Raw genomic sequence first — 23,315 nt, 5'->3', positions numbered from 1 at the left:
GCTGGAGGGGCGGAGCTGGGTGGGGCCGTGCTGGAGGGGGCGGTGCTGGCGGGGCCGCGCTGAGGGGCGGGCCTGAGGGGGGTCTGCTGAGGGGTTGCGCCATGGCGGGCGGAGGCGATGTGGTGACCACCTCGGATTCTTACACAGGCCGCGGCTCTTCCACGCCCGGTGTGGGCAGGCGGGCGGTGCAGACGCCCCGTTACACCCTGGGGCTTCTGCAGACGCCGCACAGCTCGGAGAGCACCGGGGCCTCCTCGAGCCGCGGGGCACGGCCGGGAGGCTCCAGCGATGAAGACCTCGCCGCAGGCCGTGCTGCCGGGACCAGCGCGGCGAAGCCGGCGGTTTCCGAAAGGGGAGGTACGTTCTTTGCCCGGGACTTCCTCTATTTCGTTATCCTTCTGCTCTCTTTGATCGGGTCGGGTTGCGAAAGAGCTGCTCAAAGCCATCCTTAACTGAGACGGGGCTGCAGCGACTAACTGTCAAGGCGACCTTTGACATTTAGCCGGCCAGGACAATGGAAATCGTTCCTTGCACTTCTTTAAAGAAATCTCTCTTATTTTCTTTAGATATTCTTTAGAATTCTCAATTCAATTCTCAATTCAAACGTGTCTGAATTGCTGCACAGTATTTGCTTTACAGGATAGAACCGAAATGTTGGTTATGAGGTTTGTGTTTGATATATTGGTTATTTTGGAAGTTTTGTTGATGTTTTTTGGGTTTACTTTTATTTTTTTGCCTGGTCTTTGAAACAGTTTTAAGTGCCTGTCGGTCTCGATGTGTGGTAAGAATGTTGTGCTCCTACATACAATGCAATACTGCTATTTGCCATCCTTTAGAAGAATCTACTATCAAAGTCTGTATCTTGGCGCGCAGCAAAAAAAGTAAAAATTATGCTGTTTTCAGACGAAAAGAAACTATGAAAAGAGTTGGAGATAATTTTAATTATTGCTGCAATTAATTGAGATGTATAAGTATCCCCATTATGTATAAATTAGAAATTAGGTAAAATAGGTTTGTGTAATATATATGATTACTGAAGAATCCTAAAAAAACCCCAAACAGAATGCTAATTCGAATAGAGCGTGACTTAAACGTTGAGTTTGAGAAATATCGGTGTATGGTTTGGTTCATCTGATCTTTAAAATTACTGTTTTCTCCTGTTATGTTAGATTCGGTACCTTCTACAGGAAGTGCCTTCTGTCAAAATTCTGACTGAACTTATGCCAAAGTTTAAGTGAATGCTATTTTTAAAAAAATATCAGTATGCAATGCTGATGTGTCCGCTCTTAAAAAAGTCTGTAACTGAAGAGTCTGAGCTAATGTTTTTATCACTTGTTAGTTTTAAGATGAAAAAAAACTCTCAACCAAACACAAAGAAAGTTCCATCTCACCGTCCAAAAAAACCCAAACAAACCCCAGAACCCTAGTACTGTAGATGTTTTTGTACCAGCCAACCTTGATAAAGAGTCATGCAGTTAATTATCATCTCAAAACAATACTTAAGTATTTGTCTTGTGTATCAGTTTTTAATGTACTGTAAGAAACAGAAACGTTTGTGTTTGCATGTTTTATCACACCTAGAGTTTTTTAAGTGGATCTACTGTTTATATTTTCATTCATCTTTTTAATCTTAAAAAGCCAATTAATTAAATAAAGGATGTCTTCAGTCATCCTAAGAGAATTAAAAACAAGTTAATTACTTAAATAATTTATTGGAACGTGAAAGTGTTCTGAGACAAAGATAATTTGCAGGACTTAAAAACACAGGTAGATCATAAATACACGTGCAAAAGAAGCTGCTGTTAGCAAATACATCACAAATTACAATATGATTTCTGTGACTTGATCCTCATAAATTCAAAGGGTTATCATTCCCAAGTGATACTTTGTTTTCTTTTATTGTCCTGTTTTTTAAAAGGAATGCTCAGCTATTTAAAAAAGGTTTTCATAAACGTGTGCAGTTTTAGGTAATGATTTTTCAAATGATGGGCAAATATGAGATAAAGTTGATTTATAGCATTCTTTCATAAATCTAGAAGTCATTAAAATATGGAATGACAATTTGTAAAGTGATTTCTGTTGTATTATTTCAGTTCAATAATGTAAAGAATTTTTTTATTTGGTATTGCACATAATCTCATTGTAGAAAATAATCATATTAATGCAAGCTTGTTTTTAAAGCAGTCTAATTTTTATCTCATTTTATACACTGGAGAGTTTTCATAGAATGGCATTTTGTTTGGATATGTCTCCAAGTTTTGTAAGCTGTTTTTTGTATATTATTTTCTGAATAAAAATTTATTGTGTCTGTTTTAATAATTTACTCATTTCTCTCTCCCCTCAGAATCCTATTTTGGGGACAAAAGTTCTTGTGTAGAAAATGCTAACACTTTGAATCTCACTAGTTCTTCTTCTGTGCGAGGCCTGAATAGTACACGTATAGGAAAAACACCTCTCTCTTCTGGTAGATATGGCTGCCAAAGCCATACCCCTCTTATGGGATATTCAGGTAAGATTAACAGCTCTTAGAGGAAACAGTCCAACTTACTTTTCTGACTTTATTTTATTAAACAGTTGCATTTTTACTGTGATATGTTAAGATACTAAAACGAACTCAAAACACAATGTGTTTTGTACTACAGGGGATGATGCTAAGGAACAATATGCCAGCAAAAAAAACCTACTTTACATATTGAGAAGATGTTTTGGTATTGCATCCTCTTGCTACTTACTTTGCATTCATGTATGGATTATCAGCATAGTTAGAATTCAGACTTTTTCACATTGTTCATAATCCAAGTATGTTTGTGGACATGTAGTGTGGTCACTAAAGAGCCCAAATTCACGATGTGAAAATTCAGAGATGTAGAACACTAATTCTTCAGGACACCTGCACAGTAATTTTTTTTTTTTTTTTATTTTGCAGTGCTTCATGTGAGTAAAATGGTGTTATAGGGTAATGATGCTTTGTGCCATGTTACATGTATCATATGTACTCTGGAAATGCAACAGTAGTGGGATTTAAAGTTAGTTCTTTTACAGTGTGACTAATTATTATCAATTCAGTCAATTTAGCGTTCTTAGAGACTGAACTGATAATGGTTCTTTCATGCATGTTTGTTTATCCTTGTTCTATGGTTTGTGATGCTCCTTGATCAATCTTTCATTGTTCTGCATTGAATGTAACTGAATATATCTGACTGTTTTACAGCTACATCCTCCTCTGCAGCTTCTGCTCATTCTGTTGCGTCAGTTATTGTAGCTGTAGTAGAAGGAAGAGGCCTTGCCAGAGGTGAAGTAGGAATGGCCAGTATAGATTTAAAAAATCCCGAGATTATATTATCACAATTTGCAGACAATACAACTTATGCCAAGGTATTTTATGGGGTGATTGTTGTGACTTACTTACTTTCTTGAACAAAGCTTATAACTAATGGGAAATTAAATTTCTAGTTTGTGGAAGAGATTTCTCAAAAGTGGGAGTAACAAGTTCTAGAAAATGTGCAGTGTTGAAAAACCGTTATTTTCTTTAATGTGCCTCAGATTTTAAAGAGGAAAGAATGTTTTTCAAAAGAAAAATAGCCTTTCTGCAAAATACACTGTTGGTGGGACTGAGATGCCTCATTTTGAAGGACGTAGGGCAATATATGGTAGTAGAACTCACAAATATCTTTCATCACACAAAAGCTCTGATAACAGAGCTGCATAAATATGTACTTGTGTGTATGATGGAGTAATTACAATTCTGGCATTGGTTGCATAAATATTCCGTCTCAGTTTGAAATGAAATCCACTCAATTTACAGCCAGTACTACATATTCTACATTAATTTGGTGAGTAATCTCTGGTTTGTGCAGCAACAGCATTAGTGAAACGTCTTATTTCATGGTTTTGCTGTAGTTATGTGTCCTAGAAAATAATGGGGCTTGTAGCATCTTCACAATTTTTGAAGAAACAAAAGCCCTGTTGGGACAGTAAGTTGCTCTGACTCAGTATATAAACAACCATCACATCTGTTTGCTAAAGCAGGTGCTGTATAATGTTGTACAATGTATGTTTTACAACTCTGTTGTACATTACGGTTGTTGTATAATGTACAATGCTAATATTCATAGCCCTATGAAGTTTTTGTTGTTCTTGAAGTTTAGGAGTTGAGCATTACCTTGGCTAAGCAGCAGTCCTGTCCATTAGTAACATTTTTTGAAATTGATGCTTTGTCCTGTTACTTCCTTCTCTATAAGTCTCTGGCCCTATCTGCTAGCAGATTCACACAATCTGCTTGTAAAGATGCATTCATCTTATTCCTTTCAACAATTCTGTCTTATCTGCTGATCTGCTTTTTTGTTACACTCTCTGAATCAATCCTTTGCCTAGTGATTGGTATCCAACCTACTATATTTTCTCTCTCTTGTGCTTACTTTTGTTTTTGAATGTTCTGCAAATAAATTCAGGAAATTGTTCTTGTATTCTTTAAGTTCTTGGAGATTTTCTGAACTGTGAAAAAAAAACTTCAAGTGATTTGCAGATATGAAACATGAGGGTGACAACCCTCCCACCCCAGATTCCCTTAGATGATTTATTTTGTGTAGTTTTTGTGCTTGTTTACCTTTTAATTGGGACATCATCTGTCCCTTCTTGCACATCTTTATTTCTACGCGGTTAAACTGTAATCTGTTTTTTTGTGTTTCTCCCTTGAGAATTTGTGAATGCTGGTATAAATGAGCATAAAGGCATAATGTTGTTTGTCTTTTCTTATACAGTAGAAGAGCATACAGTCTACTATAAATCCCTACAGGGCACGTGCATAATGTAAAGCTGCACATAAAAATATGCACATTTTTAGCCATGGTAATACTGAGATAAATGTTACCAGAGGAGGTTAAAACAAAATAAAAAACTAGTCTCAGTCAAAAGAGTAGTAGTATTTAGATATGTTGCATTTCTTCATTATCCAGAGCACCATTAATCTTCTGCTGCAAGCCCAGAAAGCTGCCGTCTGGTGAAATAAGTTCTTCTTGCCCATCATAGCCATGGAATATAGTTTCGGATTTTTATCTCTTGCTTCAAGGGAAAACAGGATTCTGTGTTCAAATCTGTTTGATTTCAACAGGGGATAAGCTCTGAATTTTGATTGTTTTTATTTTAGTTTTGTGTATATTTAGATACATATGAATTTGACTCATTATTGTAGAAGTTAGCAGAAAATGTGGAACTCTAACTGATGCTAAAATACAAGAATTCCTTATCCTGTTAATGCTGTTCATTATTTTTAAAATATTTTAGATTATATAGTTATTTTATTGAACTATTTTGAATTTTTTTGTTCAGGTTATTACTAAACTCAAGATTTTAACACCACTAGAAATAATAATGTCAAACACTGCTTGTGATGCCGGGAATACAACAAAATTGTTCAGTCTGGTAACAGAGCATTTCAAGGTAAGGTTTAAATTTCATTCAGTGTTTTAGAGTTCTTGTTGATCACTTGTATGATGGTTGATTTGAGAGTTTTACACAACTTTTAAAATCTTAAGTGCAGGCAGATTTTGTTTTCTATGATTTTCAGGTCTAGTTTTAGAATGTTAGTGAATAAACAAAATGCAGCTCCCATGCTGCTGCTTCCAGTACTGACAATGACAGAAATAGATATACTGCTGATGAAAGCTGAAAGGTTTGAATTTGTGGCATTGTGTAATTTGAGTAATAGAGAATCTAGGAAAGATACAGAAATTAAAAAATCAAGCATTCTTCTTTGCTTCTCCCTTGTTTGCTCAACCCGATGAGTCAATGGGGCTGGTGCAACTATTAATTGCTACTTGAATTGCTTCGTGCCTGCAGAGGTGGTGGCTTCTTCCTGAGTGTTCTCCTACCTGCTGACCTCTCTCCTCTTTTTCTCGCATGCATCAAATCACTTGTGCATCACACACTGTCAGTGACATTGACCTGCTTATGCTAATAAGCTGGAATGAATACTTCTATGAAGACAAATTGCAGAATCAGTCAATAAATTTCTTGGAAGCATGTATGACTAGAAAAATACAGAAGTCCCTCTGATATAACTTTTAAAACTGTTTCCTTTCATCCCCATCTTCACAGAATGTGACTTTTTCAACTGTCCAGAGAAAATACTTCAATGAAACTAAGGGTTTGGAGTACATTGAACAATTGTGTGCATCTGAATTTAGCACCATTTTCATGGAAGTCCAATCAAAGTATGTTTAAACAAGAAAAAGCATACTATGTCCAAATAAGTTTTTAACAAAATCATTTTATGTACTAATTAATGTCTGTGTCATGTTGCAAAAGTTAGAAAATCATAAACGGGCTGTCTTTTTATTTTGCCCTCCAGTGTTTCTGATAGATCTAGAAATGTAAATAGAAAGCCTGTTACGTGATTGAGTGGGTTTTTTTGAGTTTTCACACTTCATCTTTTTCATTCTTTCCTTAAAGATACCTTTTAGGAGCTATGATTGCCTTTCTTACTGGGCTCAGCAAGTATTTTCTATGTATCAACAATTAATTTTAAGTATTGATACTATGGGGACCAGTGTTCAAGTCCCATGTGTGTATTGAAATATATATGTTCACAGTCCCAGCAATACAGTGTGGCCTGTAGAGTGTACAGAGACTCAAACTTTTATTAATATTTGACTTGCATGAATATAAGTTCACTACACATGGCTTTGTGCATATTTGAAATATACTGCTTTTTCAGTGCTCTCAATGACAGGAGTTTTGCCAAGCCACAAAGTGAATAGTGTGAATGTTATTGCTGTAGTGCACTACTTTTGTGGTATTTCAATAACAGTATTCAACATGCATAAAAGGTTTTTTTTTTTTTCAAGGTATTACTGTCTCGCAGCTGCTGCAGCTTTGCTAAAATACGTTGAATTTATTCAAAACTCCGTTTATGCTCCTAAATCACTCAAGGTGCGTTTCCAGGGGAGTGAGAAAACAGCTATGTTAGATTCATCATCAGCACAAAATCTTGAACTAGTGATTAATAACAGAGATTCTCGGTAAGAATAGTTTTTCCAAGTTATGTTTTGATAAAGATGGATTTCGCTAAGTTTCCTTGACATTTGTGTCAAAGAGCAGACCGTTACATTTATTTGTAAATGAGAGAACTTACATACCATTCAGAGCTTCTAAAAATATTTTGACAGAGAAGTATGTTACAATTCAGCACAAAATTTCTAGCACAGGAAACCCTAAAGTGAATTGTAGAAAGAGATGATGCATAGTCATCTTTGCATTGATGTTTATGTTTTATTCATATATTTTAAAATTTTATTTATGCAAAATTTGGCAGACTAAGTAATGAAAGAGGCGATATTTCTGCAAGTTTCTCATGTTGAATTAAAACACCTGAATTTTACTCATTTTACCCAAGAGACATGCTTCAGCCTTGAAAAGTGGTTTTGTTTTAGATCTAATGGTGGGAAAGAGAGTAATTGCTGTAATGATGGGAATGTGCAATGTGGTACTTGATTGCATGGTGGTTTTCCACATTGAGATCAATGCTTGGGGCACTTCCTTCATGGGCAGTTGGTTGCCTCGTAGGCAGAAGAAACTTCAAGGCTTCCCTTCTCCAGACTGTTGCACTCGTGGTTAGCAAGAGAAATACTCGGCACTTGTGTTTTGCTGCCTGTTGGATTCTGAGATTTACCTCTGTTGCGATGTCCACCCTGCTATAAAAGGGGGAGCCTGGACATTGCTGAATCTCCCAGTACTGTTCATAAGAGCTTTGTCCTTGGGGAGATACAGTAGAACCACGTAATTCCTTATATTGGAAGGTACTTTTGGAGCAATATTTTTCTGAAAATATATGTTTCTGTTCCTAATTTCACAGATGATTTTGAGTGGAAGGTGCTTACAGGAGGAGCTGAGCAACAGTAAATAAAATGCTTGAAGTTTCTCTGGGGGCTTTTTCAGCATTATTCGTTCAGAATTTTTGCTGATCCACTGGCAAGTTTGAATCAGCCAAACATACCTATTTTTATTACCTAGATTTTAGCCCCAAAGCCTGGTTACATATCTTTGTATTAGATATCAGCAAGTAAAAGTAAATAGTACAGGCACACACTGGGAACATCTAAGTCAAATTTGTGTGCCACTTTTAATTCTGGGGGGACTTGTCTCTCTTCATTTAACTGTGCAGGGAAAGAAGTCCTCAGTTTACTAAAGACGGGCACTGTGAATACTCTCCCAAATGGAGTTCCACTCAAGTATTGTCACTTAAGGGTTGCATTGGGTAGTAAATGCACCCTTAATATGACTGGGTCTGAATTTCCTCCCTTTTTGTTTTTTATGTTTCTTTTTTTTTTTTTTTTTTTTTTTTTTTTTTTTTTTTTTTTTTTTTTTTGTTGCCATTGGTTTTGGTTTTTTTTATTTTATTTTTGTTTGGTTTTTTTTTGTTTTGTTTTCACTCTCTTGACTCTTGCTTTGCTTTTTTATATCATGGTATTTTGGGATGCTCACTCTACCCCCCTGCCTACCTGTCTTCATGGTGTTTGTCTTGTGTACTTGTATCAGGTTTCTTCCTATTCAAGTTCTGGTTTAAATCACGATGCTATTATGGCTCTGGTGTTTCATGGGTCTTCTTCCAGCCAATAGCATAGAAGATTTCTGGTTTCTAAAACTGTTGAACTGTGTAGTAGGTGTAAATATTCTAGATGGCTTATTCTACAAAGGTGCAATCACCCTTAAGTGTGAAACCCTGGGATACGTAACATGTCAAAGCCATAAAGATAAAAACAGTACTTACAAATTATAAGTATGTTATTTAGCTCCTGTGTTGATTGAAATATGTTCTTAAAAAAATAAAACCAAAAATTATTTTGCTTTTTGACTTCTAAGTCTATTTTAAATTATTTTCAGAAATGTATTTCAAATAAATTGTTCTGATTAGTGTTTGATATCTCTGATTTTAACTTCATAATTTGCCTCCTTGTGTAGGGTTTGGTTTGTTCCTTTTTAATTAGTTTTATTGAGAGGGAAAATGTGAACTTTACCACTGCAGTAGAATACTACTACAAAATATGAATAAAATGCTAAGTACGAATGTATTTCTATACTGATACAATTGAGGGCTAATATTATATTAAGTTACATTGAATTACCTAGCTTCCTATACTGCAGTAGTTCATATAATATACGTGGCCAACAGGGAGATGCTAAGCTTGCAAAAGCAGGCCTCAGATTTGTAGGATACTCTTGCCTGTAAATGTCTCCCGACACATGCCATCTCTTTTTTGGTGCATGTATTCTTCGCATCTATTTTGTTTTCAAAGGAATGGTCACACACTTCTTGGTGTTTTAAATTACACTAAAACTCCTTGTGGAAGTCGAAGACTTAGATCCAATATCCTGGAACCTCCAATTGATGCTGAAACAATTAACACACGACTGGACTGTGTTCAGGAATTACTCCAGGATGAGGAGCTCTTTTTTGGTCTTCAAGCAGGTATCAGTATATTTTGTAACACCTATACTCTATTTCTTTTTAAACATGTTTTTTCTGATATAGGAAAGTGTATAGCATGACTCAGTATGTTTGAAAAGTATTTTTAGTGGTTTGTTAGGTGACATAGCGAACACTTAACTTTTTAAAGTAATCTGTATTATCATACTATTACTTTTCTCAAGTATTTTGCTTAGAAAAGTTGCATTTCTCTGCTCAAGTGTGTAGAAGTCTATGAGCCACTTGCTTTTTGAAAGAGTTGGAGTTTGTCGCTTTACCGCTGTGGCTGGTTCTGCATTATGTTTGCTGTGTACAAGTATATATAATGCATACATGGAAAGGCAAACACACTGCTTAAGTCAGACTAGCATATAAATATATTTTTCCTGTTGCTTCATAAAACATGGTCCAGAGAAAGGTAAAATACAATACTAGAATTAGTACACTTGAAACTGAATCATGTAATCTTTATCTGTGTCACGAGAGAAATCTGACTCAATCTAAGAAAAAAAGTATTTCTGAATGGATAGAAGTCTGTCCATACAATAATCACTGCATGCTGAGGTGTACTGAGTCATACGCATAGTTATGACAAAAGGATTCAGATATTAGCTATTTCTAAGCTAGTTTTTACCCTGTCAATAATTTGTGACAATAGATTGTAAGGAAAGGATTAGCATTAGTGTAGCTGAGTTACTGTGTGCTTTCAAAGAAAATACATCTTTCAGTTTCATTTCTGATGTGTCTACTTTCATTTTACAGTTATCTCAAAATTCCTGGATACAGAACAACTACTTTCAGTTTTGGTACAGATTCCAAAGCAGGATACAGTATGTTTCAGAATACACCTTGGAAAATTAATTATTTGTCTACAACATGCAATATATAAATGTGATATCTGTAATTCATCTTAGTTTATGCAAATGTACTTCCAAAATGTTTACTCTTTCATCTCTCCCCACCTTTATTCTTCATAAATGTACATTTTATTCAGCGGTACTCAGCTGAGAGGAATTTTCTTCACATCAGCATGAAAGAAAAAGCATTTAGTGACTTATAGTCCTAGTGACTGTAATGTCTAAAAGCAAGATTGTTTTTTTCATCAGAACTTGCCTCACATGTCAGTCTGTAAGTTAACACATGTATAACAAATACTAAATGGATTAAATACATGTTGTTCACCAGTGAATCTTGGTTGAGACCAGACCTAAGAGTTAACTATAGTGAGCTTGAGGTTACCGAACCTCAACTTTGTTTCCACTAAGCATATTGAAACTGTGGTGTTAAAAGTTACATTTGCCTACTGTCCTTGAGTTGGGTATTTCTGCCACTGCTTTTGAGGTTGATGATTCCTTATGTTTATGTTTGTGTGCCAGCATCTTAGATACAACTCTTTCACCTCTGTGTCTTCTCACATGCTGATTTACCTGCTTAGATAAAGGATTTGTCTAACTGTAGTTAAAGAAATCAGGTACAGACTCAAACAGGACAGTAATAAATGCAGATAAATCTCTTTAATGACATAATCAAAACCCAGCATGATTATTGCTTCTAGCTTTCCTTGTGGAAAATATGTAACATAAATTCATGAGTTCATCTGCATGATGGAAGCTGTCACACAGGATGCTTTTATGTATGCATAAGATAATGTACACCAAACATTTTTACTGCAATGGTTTCACCATTGGCTGGTTCCAGTATAGCAGAGCTTACTATTCATGCAAAAGACATGCTTAATCAAGTGCTAGCTCAGTCACTTTTATCAAATGCTAGATTAGGCAATTTGGTATTTTTCATTCCTACTCTCCATAAAAATTTTCATTGTAAACCTTCCACCAGTCAGCAGATGAGATGCACATATGAGAAGCCTAGAGTTTCAGTTACTGAATGTGTGAGTGGTATGTTCAGCATGAGCATTCTCTCATCCTAAGGAAGTTGTCAATCACACAGAATCACTAGGTGGGAAGAGACCTTCAAGATCAGAGTCCAAGCCATGCCCTAACACCTCAGCTAAACCATGGCATCGAGTACCACATCCAGTCTTTTTTAAAATACATCCAGGGATGGTGACTCCACCACCTCCCTGGGCAGACAAGTCCAGTACTTTAAAAATTAGTTTTGGAAAGGTCAACTTTTTTTTTTTTAATAACCGCTCTCTCTCCAAGTTATGTCATACAGTTACAAAGTAGTTAAGAAAAAGCATGAGTTTCTAGGAGGGACTAACTGTCTTTTTTTTTAAAAAAAACCTCATATTTGTTGCTGTTCATTGATGATTTTCGTTGATTCGTTGATTTTTCATTGTTATTTATAAATAACACCTGGCACTTCAAGGGGACTCCAAGGGACAAAAGCCTTATACTTCAAAAACTGTGCTTCATCTGATCTTGCTGCGATGTAGTACTTGGAAAATCATGTCAATGGTGAAATTATTTACTGCCTTTGGGCTTAAGTGTATCATATGCAGAGATTCACTTTTTACACTAGTTCAGTTAAAATTCCTGTAACAGCATTAATGGGAAAGGTGGTGTGCTTCATTATAATACATAACGTATTTGCTTTGAAAAAGTCTACAAGTTGTGTAGAGCTTGCATAGAGTTAAGTATCCATAGAACATGAAAAGTTTTCACAGCTTGGGCTAGCAGAGTGTTCTTAGAGTCAGTCATCAGTTCAAACAGGAAAATCTTAACTACTGATGGACAAACTATCACAGCAGACAGTGTAAAATTTAGGTAAACATTTTTTGTGCAGACACAAAGTTGTTGAAGTGTGCTTATGAAGCATTTCAGGAATTTTTGTTAAATATATAAACCTGTTACTGTTAAAAAAATGACTTCTGCTAGTTCTTAAATACTTTTTAGAACAGTCATACATACAAACACCTCCAATATTTGGAAAATTTTTCAACAGGCTAAAACTGCTGAATCAAAAATAACTAATTTAATCTACCTGAAACATACCTTAGAACTTGTGGAACCTCTGAAAGTAAGTAGTCTTTGTTCTTCTTACTTTTTTTGAAAATAAAATACAGATCATTTTGTCTTTACTTTCATGAGCGCACTTTATTAAATTTCATAGACTGTCTCAAGTCGGAAGGGATGGATAAAGTGAAAAATAAATATAATTGCGGAACACAACACTGCCAGCACAGTACATTGGTCCTTACCGCCAAAGGGAAATACGCATTTGTCTGTGCTGTTAAGAGCAGGGTTCCTGCGTTACCTGAATAATTGATTATGTAACAAACCTTGAACAGAAACTCCTGCTCAGATTCCACAGACTGTTTCTACAATTGCTGACTAGCCCCACTGAGTCTGAAAGCTTTCAGGCCTTTAAAAAGGCTGCAAAAAGAAGTAACTGTCATGTCCATATTTTAATCTTCAACAGGCTGCTTTAAGAAACTGTAACACACAGCTGCTAAAGGCTTATTACAGCTCTCTTGAAGATACCAGGTATTTATCATAATACTTAGCTACTGTGTTAGAAACTCTCATGTCAAAAGTGCCTGTAAGATAAAAGATGTTGCATCCTTGCTTTTTTGTAGTTATGGGTGGAGCTCAGTTCTTTTGATTAAAGGTGATTTCAATTGTCAGCAAATCTAATTTTCAACTAATGAATCCAGGATAAAAGCAAGAGAGCTAGCTGTGATAGTGGAGTTGCTGCTGAGCTGAACTCCCTTAGAAATAATTCTGAAAAGGCAAGAGTAGTGCTTTCCTAGAGTCTCCATAATAATGCAAAAATCAAGTGTCGTGTATTTGAAAAAAAGGTATATTTGAGAAATAATTTATATCTCCCAAAGATGTGAATAGTATTTTTAGTCAGACTTTGGTTCATTCACGGTTTCATTCTGAAAATAGAAATGGAATATAGTTTGTTTGGTTTTTTTTTAACAGTAGAAAGTTTAAAATTAGCGTCACTTATTTGTAATACTGCTACTTGTAATTTGCCAATGATACTGCAAGTAAAAATTATGAAGTATGATGTATCTAATTAGTGATACAACTGATATTGCAGGTTTGGAATTATACTTGAAAAGATTACAAGTGTAATCAATGATGATACAAGATACACAAAGGGATGTTTGAGTATGAGGACCCAGAAGTGCTATGCTGTTAAGCCTAACATCAATGCATACCTTGACATAGCTCGTAGAACATACACGGAAATTGTTGATGACATAGCAGGTATTTCTAAACTAAAATTGTATGTATTTGGAGTTGAAAGTACATTGCACTTGACCTATAGAAGCCATGTAATTTAATGTAGTTATATATGTTTTATATCCTTCTCATATGTAAAAAAGTATTTAGTATTGATATTAATTGATTGTCATTGATAAGCAACTGAGATTCTCCATTTCTGGAGAAAAACTCAATTTTATTTTAATAAAATTGATTACTTGGTGATTTCTGTATTCCCAACTCTGTTACTCCTTGTCCTCTTAAAGTGCAAAAAAGTTGAAATAATGGGACAGAATTACTAAACCTAAAACATTCTGCATAAAGCATGTAAATCTTTGTTTTAGCTTCTTCATTTAAAATAGCCGAGTTCTTTGTTCTTTGTGTTTTAAGCAGTCTTGATCTATCTGTGGACTACCTTTTAGCTAAGCTAGTAAGTGTTGGAATAGGAACAAAATGAGTTTTAGCATGATGTGCAATGCTGTGTTTCAGTAACCTTCCTGTTTACCATTATGTCAAAATATAAGGAAAAAAATTCTTCTGAAACTGATTGTTGATTTCTAGCTCAAGGACTATCTTAGTTTTAGTCTGTAGTTGGAAACCTAAAAGAGCATCAGAAATTTTAACACCTATCATATGTGATGAAGTTTCTGTTTTGTTCTAATCTTACATTCATATGTAGTGAAAAATACAGATGGTGCTGGTTTGTATTTCTGGAACCTTCCATTAGCAGTTTCCATCTTTGTAGCATCACATGTAGAGGGGAGGGGAGTACATGAACATTCATAATCTGGGTGAAATTTTTGCCTGTGCTATGTAGGTATGATAACACAACTTGCAGAAAAGTACAGTCTGCCAATGAAAACAAGCTTCAGCTCTGCTCGTGGATTTTTTATCCAGATGAATGCTGATTGTTCAGCATTACCTAATGGCCAGCTTCCTTCAGAATTTACAAAGGTATCTGTACAAACTATATTTTAGCATAATATATTTGTACACTTTATTTATGATATATAATGCATTTTAAAAGCACACATTATGCAGTAACCAACAACAAAAATAATTTCAGTGAAGATACTTAGAAGTAAATGAAGCTTTAGTTGGGATGCCTTTGTAACTACCCTATATACAGTTCTATAATCACAAATTTGCATGTACATGCAACTGTGTTTTGTGTAAGAATAAAGTTGTATATCTTACTAACTGTTATCTTAAATGGAATTTTCATAAAAATATATGTAGTAAAAATGAAACTGGACTGGTTTTTCTCTTTTGTTTCTCCATATGGTTTCCAATTTGGTTTCTAGAAGCTGTTTTTCCTTCTGATAATAAAGCAACCTCTTATTGTTGGTTTCAATTCCCCATAGATCACGAAAATTAAAAACACGTACAGCTTCACTTCAGCAGATTTAATAAAAATGAATGAAAGATGTCAGGAGTCCCTGAGAAAAATATATCACATGACCTACTTGTAAGACCTGTTAAAACTATTTAATATTCGCTAAGTAAGCTTATTTTCTCTAATTATCAGCTAATTACATGCGTTTTTAAAGCTATATTTCTGTTAAGCTATGGCTACCTACAGAGGTAGTCTAAAGCAACACTATTCAAGTGTACCTCCTGAGACAAAAAACCTCCATAAATTGTGCATTGTATTAAGCATGATTGCAAATATATTTGCATTTATTAATAGAAGTGGTCATCATATAAAATTTTGATGGGTAAATTATATACAAAAAATGGCACAATTAATGTGTTTCATATCAGTAATGCATAATCATTACTTTTAGTTAGTTCCTTATATTTAGAGTAGAGCTGTCTATTTCTGTATCTTGTCCTTGCTGCCTGTCGTGTTGCTCTCACCTCTGATTCACTCTTAGGAAGTGTAATGTTACCTGCCAATGGAATGGAAATTCTTTTTAGCAACCATGTAGGGTTTTTTTTAACATGAAAGTCTGAGGGAATTAGATTCACAATCACATGTTAATGAAATATACTTGATTTGATAGCTGTATTTTGAGTTCATTCTCTGTGTGAAGCTGTCATATGAGCTGCTGGTAGCTGAGCTATGTGTCTTGTGTCTGATCAGCAGAATGTCAGCTGAGATGATGGTACAAGATCTTAATTTACTTCATGAATTTTATACATTTGTTCACATCTGGTAGACGTGATTGGGTTTTATGAGTGACATTTTATCCTACTGTATGTGGTATGAACATGATAGTTCCTGTATTTCTGGAAGTTGTGTAAACTGACAGGATGTGCAGTGCAACAGCTGAAGCAGTGTCTTATTTCAGAATAGTGTGTAAACTACTGAATGAGATTTATGAACACATTCATTGCCTGTATAAGCTGTCTGACATTGTGTCTATGCTGGATATGCTGCTTTCATTTGCCCACGCCTGCACTCTTTCTGATTATGGTAAGTTCCTTCTTTGATTCTGTTATGGGCCAGGCAAAGGCCCTTCTGATGGGGAATAACCAGGCTGTTTGGTCTGGTTCCATTTCTTTTTCTGTCTCAGTAGTCTGCAGGTGAATGTCTCTGGTCCATCTTTGCCAGTTTTATGCTGATGTTCTTTCTCCTTCCATTCATTGAAATTAAATTCTTCTAGTTAGCTACCATAAGCCTTCCCACTCATTCTTCTCAAAAGAGACAGTTTAATAAGCATGTTCTGTTCAAGAGCATGAAGTGTATGGACATTCTCTGTTTATGCTTTGTCCTGTTCCATTAATGCCAGTACAGAAAGAGGAGTCACATGTAATTGGTTCAGAAGAAAACTGTGCTCATACAGAAATTCATAGAGATAGTTCCAGCATCCACTGGATCTTTGTGGGCATGATACATTCCAAAATAATCAATATGGTAGCATACAACAAAAATAGAAGGAATGCTACTTTCTTGTTTACCATGCAAATACAGGATACAAATGTAGAAGTAACAGAAGTCCACAGCTCCCGTACTTTGTAAAAATACTTCAGCTCTTTCCATTTTTATTACTGGAGTCCAGCCCTATTTACTAGAGAACAAACAGAACACAGAACACTAATTTAGAAATAAAGTTTTAGTTGTTGTTTTCTTTTGTAGTCATAAATGATGAAGGCTTTAATGGTAATCAGAATTTGTACCTGAAAGTGGCCAGTAATTCTTCCCAAGAGCTCTGCTCTGGAAGAATTAACTTTATTTCAAAACATACTAGTTTAATAATGTAAAGGTTCCCACACTAACTCCTCAATGTTTTACATATTTTTTACTCATTTAGTTCGTCCAGAATTTACTGATACTTTAGCAATCAAGCAGGGATGGCATCCCATTCTTGAAAAGATAGCTATGGAAAAACCTGTGTCCAACAACACGTACCTGACAGAGGGCAACAATTTTGTCATTATTACAGGACCAAACATGAGTGGAAAATCAACATACCTGAAACAGATTGCTCTCTGTCAAATTATGGCACAGATTGGTGAGTAAGAGTGTACAATATTAATAATCTTCTGCAGCACATTTTTTCTGGTTAAAAATATTTATAGTTGAATGATTTAGCTTCCAGAATAATGTTATATCTAAATAAAATATTAACAGGTAATTTGTAGTCCACTTTTTTCTACCAGCTCTTGTGTTGTTTACACCTTGTTTAAGGTTTTTCATCTGCCCCTGGAAACTTCTGGGGCCCCATTTGTGTATCCTGAAGTCTCCCCAGTCTATCTTCAGAGAAGGACAGTTGCATGCCCTAGTTCTTTGGAGCACCATAACCCAGTCTAGCACCTTAGGCTAGATTGATAGTGTCCTTACCAGTGTAAGTGTGCTGGTCAGACACGTGTGTTAGTCATCCAGAAGAAACACGTGACCTGGAGCATACCTAAATTACGTAGAGAAACATGTTTCCAGACAAGTAAAATTAATAGATAAACAATCAACTACTTTGGATAAAAGTAGTAACAAATGCTGCAAGGCTCTGTGACTAAAGTTATAAAAGACTCATTCCTAAGTTCATGATTTGCTCATGACTTTTTTCTTAAAAGTAAGTCAGGTAGCACAAGTCAAAGATCCAACTCTATAGAATGAAGCTACTTAGCAGTGGAGAATAAAATTTAGCCATCACGCATTTGTGGGTTCAGTCCCCAATAACTGCAAGTTATTGAGGAATTGCACTCAAAGACATGAGTTGAATGTGAATAAAGCTGAGTGTGAAGTTTTTGGCAAAAGGTTCCTGTTCTTTCCTTTTGGATAAAACTACTATGCTTTGAAATCTGACAAAGGCAACATAATCTTGATTTTGGGAAACTTAAGTTTTTTTGGATTTAGTAAATCAGTGTCCACAGAAATGTAAAACAATCCTGGAGTTCATTGTTTTTTCTGCATCCCTTTAGACTCACAAACAATTTCAGGCATATGATTTCTGAAAAGTTTCAGTGATAAGCTTCTTTAATTATCCTATCTATATAATAATGTTTTTTCTTATAAATTAATGGTAGAGCGTAGTCTTAATGACTTCATCAAAGTAAGATGCATTCTCTGCTGTACATAAAACCAAGTGTAAAAGTAATTTCTCAGTGACCTCTTCGGCCAAGTGTCATAATGGTGAGGCAAACTTGTATTTTACTTGCTTTGTAGGTTCTTATGTCCCAGCAGAGTACTGTTCTTTTAGAATTGCAGAGCAGATTTTTACCAGAATAGGTATGGATGATGATATTGAAACAAATGCATCAACGTTCATGAAGGAAATGAAAGAGGTATGAAGTATAGTTATCCAGATCCAAAGGGCATTTTTTCTGTTAAATTAATAGAAATTGTACCAGTATGTATCCACTGAAAGAGTGTACTTTGAAAAACAGTAAAAAATTCAGCCTTCATCTATTATAAAGGAAACCAGGCGTCTCCTAAGTAGAAGGATACTCTAATGTGAGTAAAAATCAGTGCTTTGTTGACCAGTACTTTCAACATTTTTAGGTTTGCTTAGACTTTAAATAATCATTTGTAAGGGCCTAAGCTCTCTCAATTTCCTCTCACAAACTGATACAATTCTGAGGGTAAGTGATATGTTCAGTGGAAGAGTGCTGTAGTGTGAGTCTTTGTTTGATTGAAATTGACAGCTGTTTGAATACTTTTCTAGATAACGTACATCATACAAAATGCTAATGATAAGTCACTCATCATTATCGACGAGCTTGGCAGAGGTACCAGTGCCGAAGAAGGTATTGGCATTTGTTATGTTGCCTGTGAATACCTGTTGAACTTAAAGGTAATTCCCTTTTGAAAGAAATGTAAGCCTTACAATTGTTTTGTCATCCTGAAAGTAAATAGAGTATTTTCTCAGAATTTGATATGGGTTTTTGTGAAGATTTCTTGGCTAAATATGATATTTTTCATAACTGGTGGGCAGTAAGAATTACGGTGATAGAGGAATGAGATGCTGACATAAGCTGCAGTTCTGTTCACTGGCTGCTGTGATTTAAACCCCAGGCAGCTGCTGAACACCAGCCAGGTGCTCGCCTGCTCCTCATAGTGACATGGGGAGAGATCAGCAAGGCGAAAGTACAAGAACTTGTGGGCTGAGAGGAAGAGAGTTTAGTAAGTAAAGGAAAGCAGTATGCAGAAGCAAAACAAGGACTTCATTTACTGCTTCCTAGCAGCAGGCAGATGTTTAGGCATTTCCTGCAGTGCTGTGTTTCCTCGTACGGATTGTTCCCAGAGAGGCTGAACGTCCTCCTCCCTCCTCCTTCCTTGCAGTTTTTATTGTGGTGGTGTGGTATGGTGTGAAATATGCCTGAGGTCAGCTGGGGTCAGCCATCCTGGCTGTGTCCCCTCCCAGCTCCAAGAACAGCCCCAGGCTGCTTGCTTGTGGGGCAGGGTGAGGAGGAGAGCAGCCCTTGGTGCTGTGCAAATGGTGCTCTGCAGTGGCTAAAACACAGGGGAGTTATCAGTACTGTCTTGGTCACAAACCCAAAACAGCATAACACAAGCTACTGTGATGAAAAGTAACTCTAGTTCATCTAGAATCTGTACCCTGGTCACCATATCTTTCCAACTTGCTTGCAAACTTGTGAGTTGTCTAGAAAGAGAAATAACCCGGTCTGTTTAGTTTTGCTGTATTTACTTTGGTTTGAGGTTTGCTTTGCGCTTGAATGTTAAAGGTGAACCTCTTTACCTGGTGGTTACCTTGTAGTTCCAAACAACTTAGAAATCGGTCACAGAAACTTCTTTAGGAGAGTGGAAGATCATTTTAGAGGGATTGCTAAAATTCACCTCTATATCTAGTTATGTGATCAAGCTCAGGTGGCTGTTACAAACCTGTTGAGTGTGCAGGTGTTTGTCCTCAGAGTTTATTCAGAGTACTTTTGTGGGTTTTTTGTTTTGAAAAACTCAGATACTTTCTGTCACTTGTACTTTTGATAAAGAATTCCTTGAGAGAATTAAGCAACCATTTGACAGTCATTCCTGACACTTGTCAGATTTTGTAAGCATCATGGATTTTCTTTCTTTCTTTTGTTTCTGATACTGTTTTCCTGCTATTGAGAAATGAGCAGGAGAATCCCCAATTGGAAAAGATGTACTTGCCAACAGCAGAAGGCATCCCTTAAGGATTTTCATTTGCCTTAGTAATATAAAGACAGCTTTTCAGTGTTTTGGAGGAAAACCTGAACATCTGTGAGATGATTTAATTTTTCTTATTTACTATTATTTATTTCTGGATCATTGCCAAAATAAATTTGGTTTTTTGGGTTTTTTTTGTTTCCTTATTTAGGCATTTACACTGTTTGCTACACATTTCCTGGAACTGTGTCATATAGATGCTTTATATCCCAATGTGGAAAACTGCCACTTTGAAGTGCAACATGTGAGAAGCAGTGCTGGAAATAAGGAGAAAATTGCTTACTCTTACGCACTTTCTAAAGGATATACAGAGGAAAAGAACTATGGTAATGGATTGCACTGTGACTTACAGTTGGAAAAAGTTACACAAGATATTATTTCTGTCATTAGGCATTTAGCAGTATTTTTTCTGATGACAGGTTTCTCTTGAGTTTGTGTCTCTCTCAAAGAGAGGGATACAGAGATCTGCAGATCTAAAATTTGTCCCAAATCAGTGTGTGTTTTAAATAACTACATAGAGGGAGAGTAGTTGCAGGTAGTATGAAGAACTTATTTGATATTTTATAGAGGAAAAAAAAATTAAATTTTCCTGCTGTCCGTTTATCCTTGATTCATGTCTGTTTGAATGAGTTGAGTCATTCTGAGCACATGCTATTGGAGTTCATTGAATCTGCACTTACGGAAGTGAATGTTTCTTCTGGAGAGACTTCAAGATGTGTCTGCCATAATCAGTGGTATGGCTGGTTAACAGCAGGTTGGCCCTTTTTGATTACCCAAAAGGAATCAAGTTTCTTTAAAAAAGAGAGGAATTTTACAGTATATCAGCCTAAGACAATTTTGAGAAGATGTACAAAAGCATCAGTGTTCTCTGTAAAGTGGATTTATTTCTCTTTTAACTTTAGAATAAATTATAGTGTAGATTGTAGAGATTGATTAATTATGGGTCAATAAAGAAAAGAGTGAATGACAAAGATCTAAAGAAATCTGTATGCTTCCAAGTACGAGATTTGAATGTTGATTCCTTGATTTAGGTAACATTTAATCAGGAGGAAATTAGCTGCATGTGACCTTTGCAAGCTATTGGTAACCGGAGACTAGAAATTATTTTAGTTAAGCTTCAAGTAACAGAACTTAAAGAGTTTCTTGCTCGGAATTTCAGAATAAGTTTGTTTAACTGTGGCAGTACAAGCTCAGTTTTAGATGCTACACCACCACTAACTCTGAAGAACTGTATGTATAGAGAGTCATCTCTGAGAACAGGAGACCTCAGTGCTCATGTCTTGGCTTCACCTAATTTGAGAAAAGTCACATTCTAAGAAAGGGTGCAAGGGCTCTTCATGAGACTTTTTCATTTTTAAACCTGCAGTATTAAACCACCCAATGAACCACAGACTTTCTGGGAGTACAGTCAAAGCAAAGAGCTAAAAAATCATGTTAGGGCAGGAAAAAAAATTTATATTAAGAAAAGTTTACATACCTTTCTTACCCCAAGTATCTGGAAGTTTGGCTGTTGGAAACAAAGAAGCTGAAAAATGGCATCCATGTCCACTGGATGTCTGGATATAATTGAGAGTTCAGTTAGCAAAACTTCTGTATTTTCTGCCCAATTAAAAACCTGAACTGAGAAAGCTGTTGGCACCATGGTGCCTTTTTTTTTTAATGTCTCATTCTAGCCATTTACAGTACTACCAGCAGTAATTTGATGTCAAGGTGTATTTCAGAGATAGCATTAAAACACTGTAGACATTTTATTTTGTAACTCTCCAAAACTCACTGTTTATTAATTTAAAAAATCCAAAACAAGCAAAAACCCAAAACCAAAACAACCCCCCCCCCCAAAAAAAAACAAACCAAAAAACACACAAAGATAAAATATGCCAAAAATATTTTAATAACAATTAAATCTTCACTCCTTAGAAAAACAGGCAAAATTGATACTGGAAGACATAAAATGGGAGGTAGGGATAAAAATTGCATTAAAAGTCCTGATTTGTGTTTTATATGTTTAGGACTAAAAGCTGCAGAAGTGTCCTCCCTACCATCATCCATAATTTTGGATGCAAAGGAAATCACAAATCACATTGCAGAACAAATTTTGGTATGTAGTAGAAAATTTTAATACTGTATTTCACAGTTTTTATGCAACTCAAATGTATTTTCAATTTCTGAAAGGATACAGGATAAGCACTTCCTATGTTTTAATGAAAAGAGATTTAATTAAAATTTGTATTTCTGAAAGATTATACTGAAGGTCACTGTTAGCTGACAACACAAAATGGCCCTTATGGTAAAGGAATATTGGATGTAATGTTTATATTCAAACCAAGAATTCTGAGATGAAAAACAGACTGGAAAATAGCTAATACTAGTATTTTTATAATAGAACACAATTCATTTCATATTTTAATGCATGTATATTTTTAAGAGCAGCACAGGCAGAAGAGTAGTCCTGAGATGATGAAGGAGAGGGCTACATTCCAGTTAGCAATGAGATTGGTTCAGGCTGCCAGAAATTCTCGACTGGACCCTGGCAGTTTGCGTTTATATTTGAAAGCCCTGAAGAAAAAGTATGAAGCCAATTGTCCCACAGCCGGAAAGAATGATGAACAACAGTAACATGTAACAGAGGCTGTTATTTTTATGACTGCAAGATGGTTCTGGTTTTTCCCACAGTATTAATACTGTCTTTTTATGTGGTGTTATATTTTTAATTCATAGTGTAATGGAAGTAATGGAGGACCTTATCCTTTATGGGTTTCCCCCTCTCCCCCAGCATACCTGGAGTAAAAGTATTTGCCTTCTATGAGGTACACAATTCTTTTAGATGATAAATTGTATAATTTTCATCATTTTAAAGCAGTGCTGAGAGGAGAGGGAAGGACTGGGACAGTCCTTCCAAATTGTTATCCTTCCCTCACTTGATGGTGTGATGGCTTTTCTAAATCCTGGGGGAAGTGGAAATAACTTGGAAACAAAAGAAATCACCTTTTTCTTCTGCTTGTTTTATTTATTTATTTTTTCTTACTGCCTTTTTTTTTTTTTTTTTTTTTTTTTTTTTTTTTTTTACAAATATATATTTTAAATT

At 35.6% G+C, this 23,315-nt stretch overlaps 1 protein-coding gene across 1 annotated transcript; it reads left to right on the top strand.

Moving 5' to 3' along the window:
* Positions 1–101: 101 nt before the first annotated feature.
* On the top strand, positions 102–23,114 carry MSH4 (mutS homolog 4; the record flags this gene model as incomplete). Its single annotated transcript, XM_079330558.1, has 20 exons — positions 102–357; positions 2,345–2,509; positions 3,212–3,375; positions 5,329–5,439; positions 6,097–6,212; positions 6,846–7,019; positions 9,294–9,466; positions 10,226–10,293; positions 12,371–12,445; positions 12,848–12,912; positions 13,475–13,644; positions 14,459–14,595; positions 15,006–15,109; positions 15,936–16,060; positions 16,899–17,099; positions 18,251–18,369; positions 18,750–18,878; positions 20,382–20,556; positions 22,240–22,328; positions 22,661–23,114. The coding sequence occupies 20 exons, from the start codon at positions 102–104 to the stop codon at positions 22,844–22,846; spliced, it is 2,802 nt and encodes a 933-aa protein (XP_079186684.1). The 3' UTR covers positions 22,847–23,114.
* Positions 23,115–23,315: the final 201 nt, after the last annotated feature.

This window comes from Erithacus rubecula (genome assembly GCF_903797595.1).
Source record: "Erithacus rubecula genome assembly, chromosome: Z".
Classification (NCBI taxonomy): Eukaryota; Metazoa; Chordata; class Aves; order Passeriformes; family Muscicapidae; genus Erithacus; species Erithacus rubecula.
Note: the sequence above shows the minus strand (reverse complement) of the source record. Positions and strands in the feature narration are given on the sequence as shown.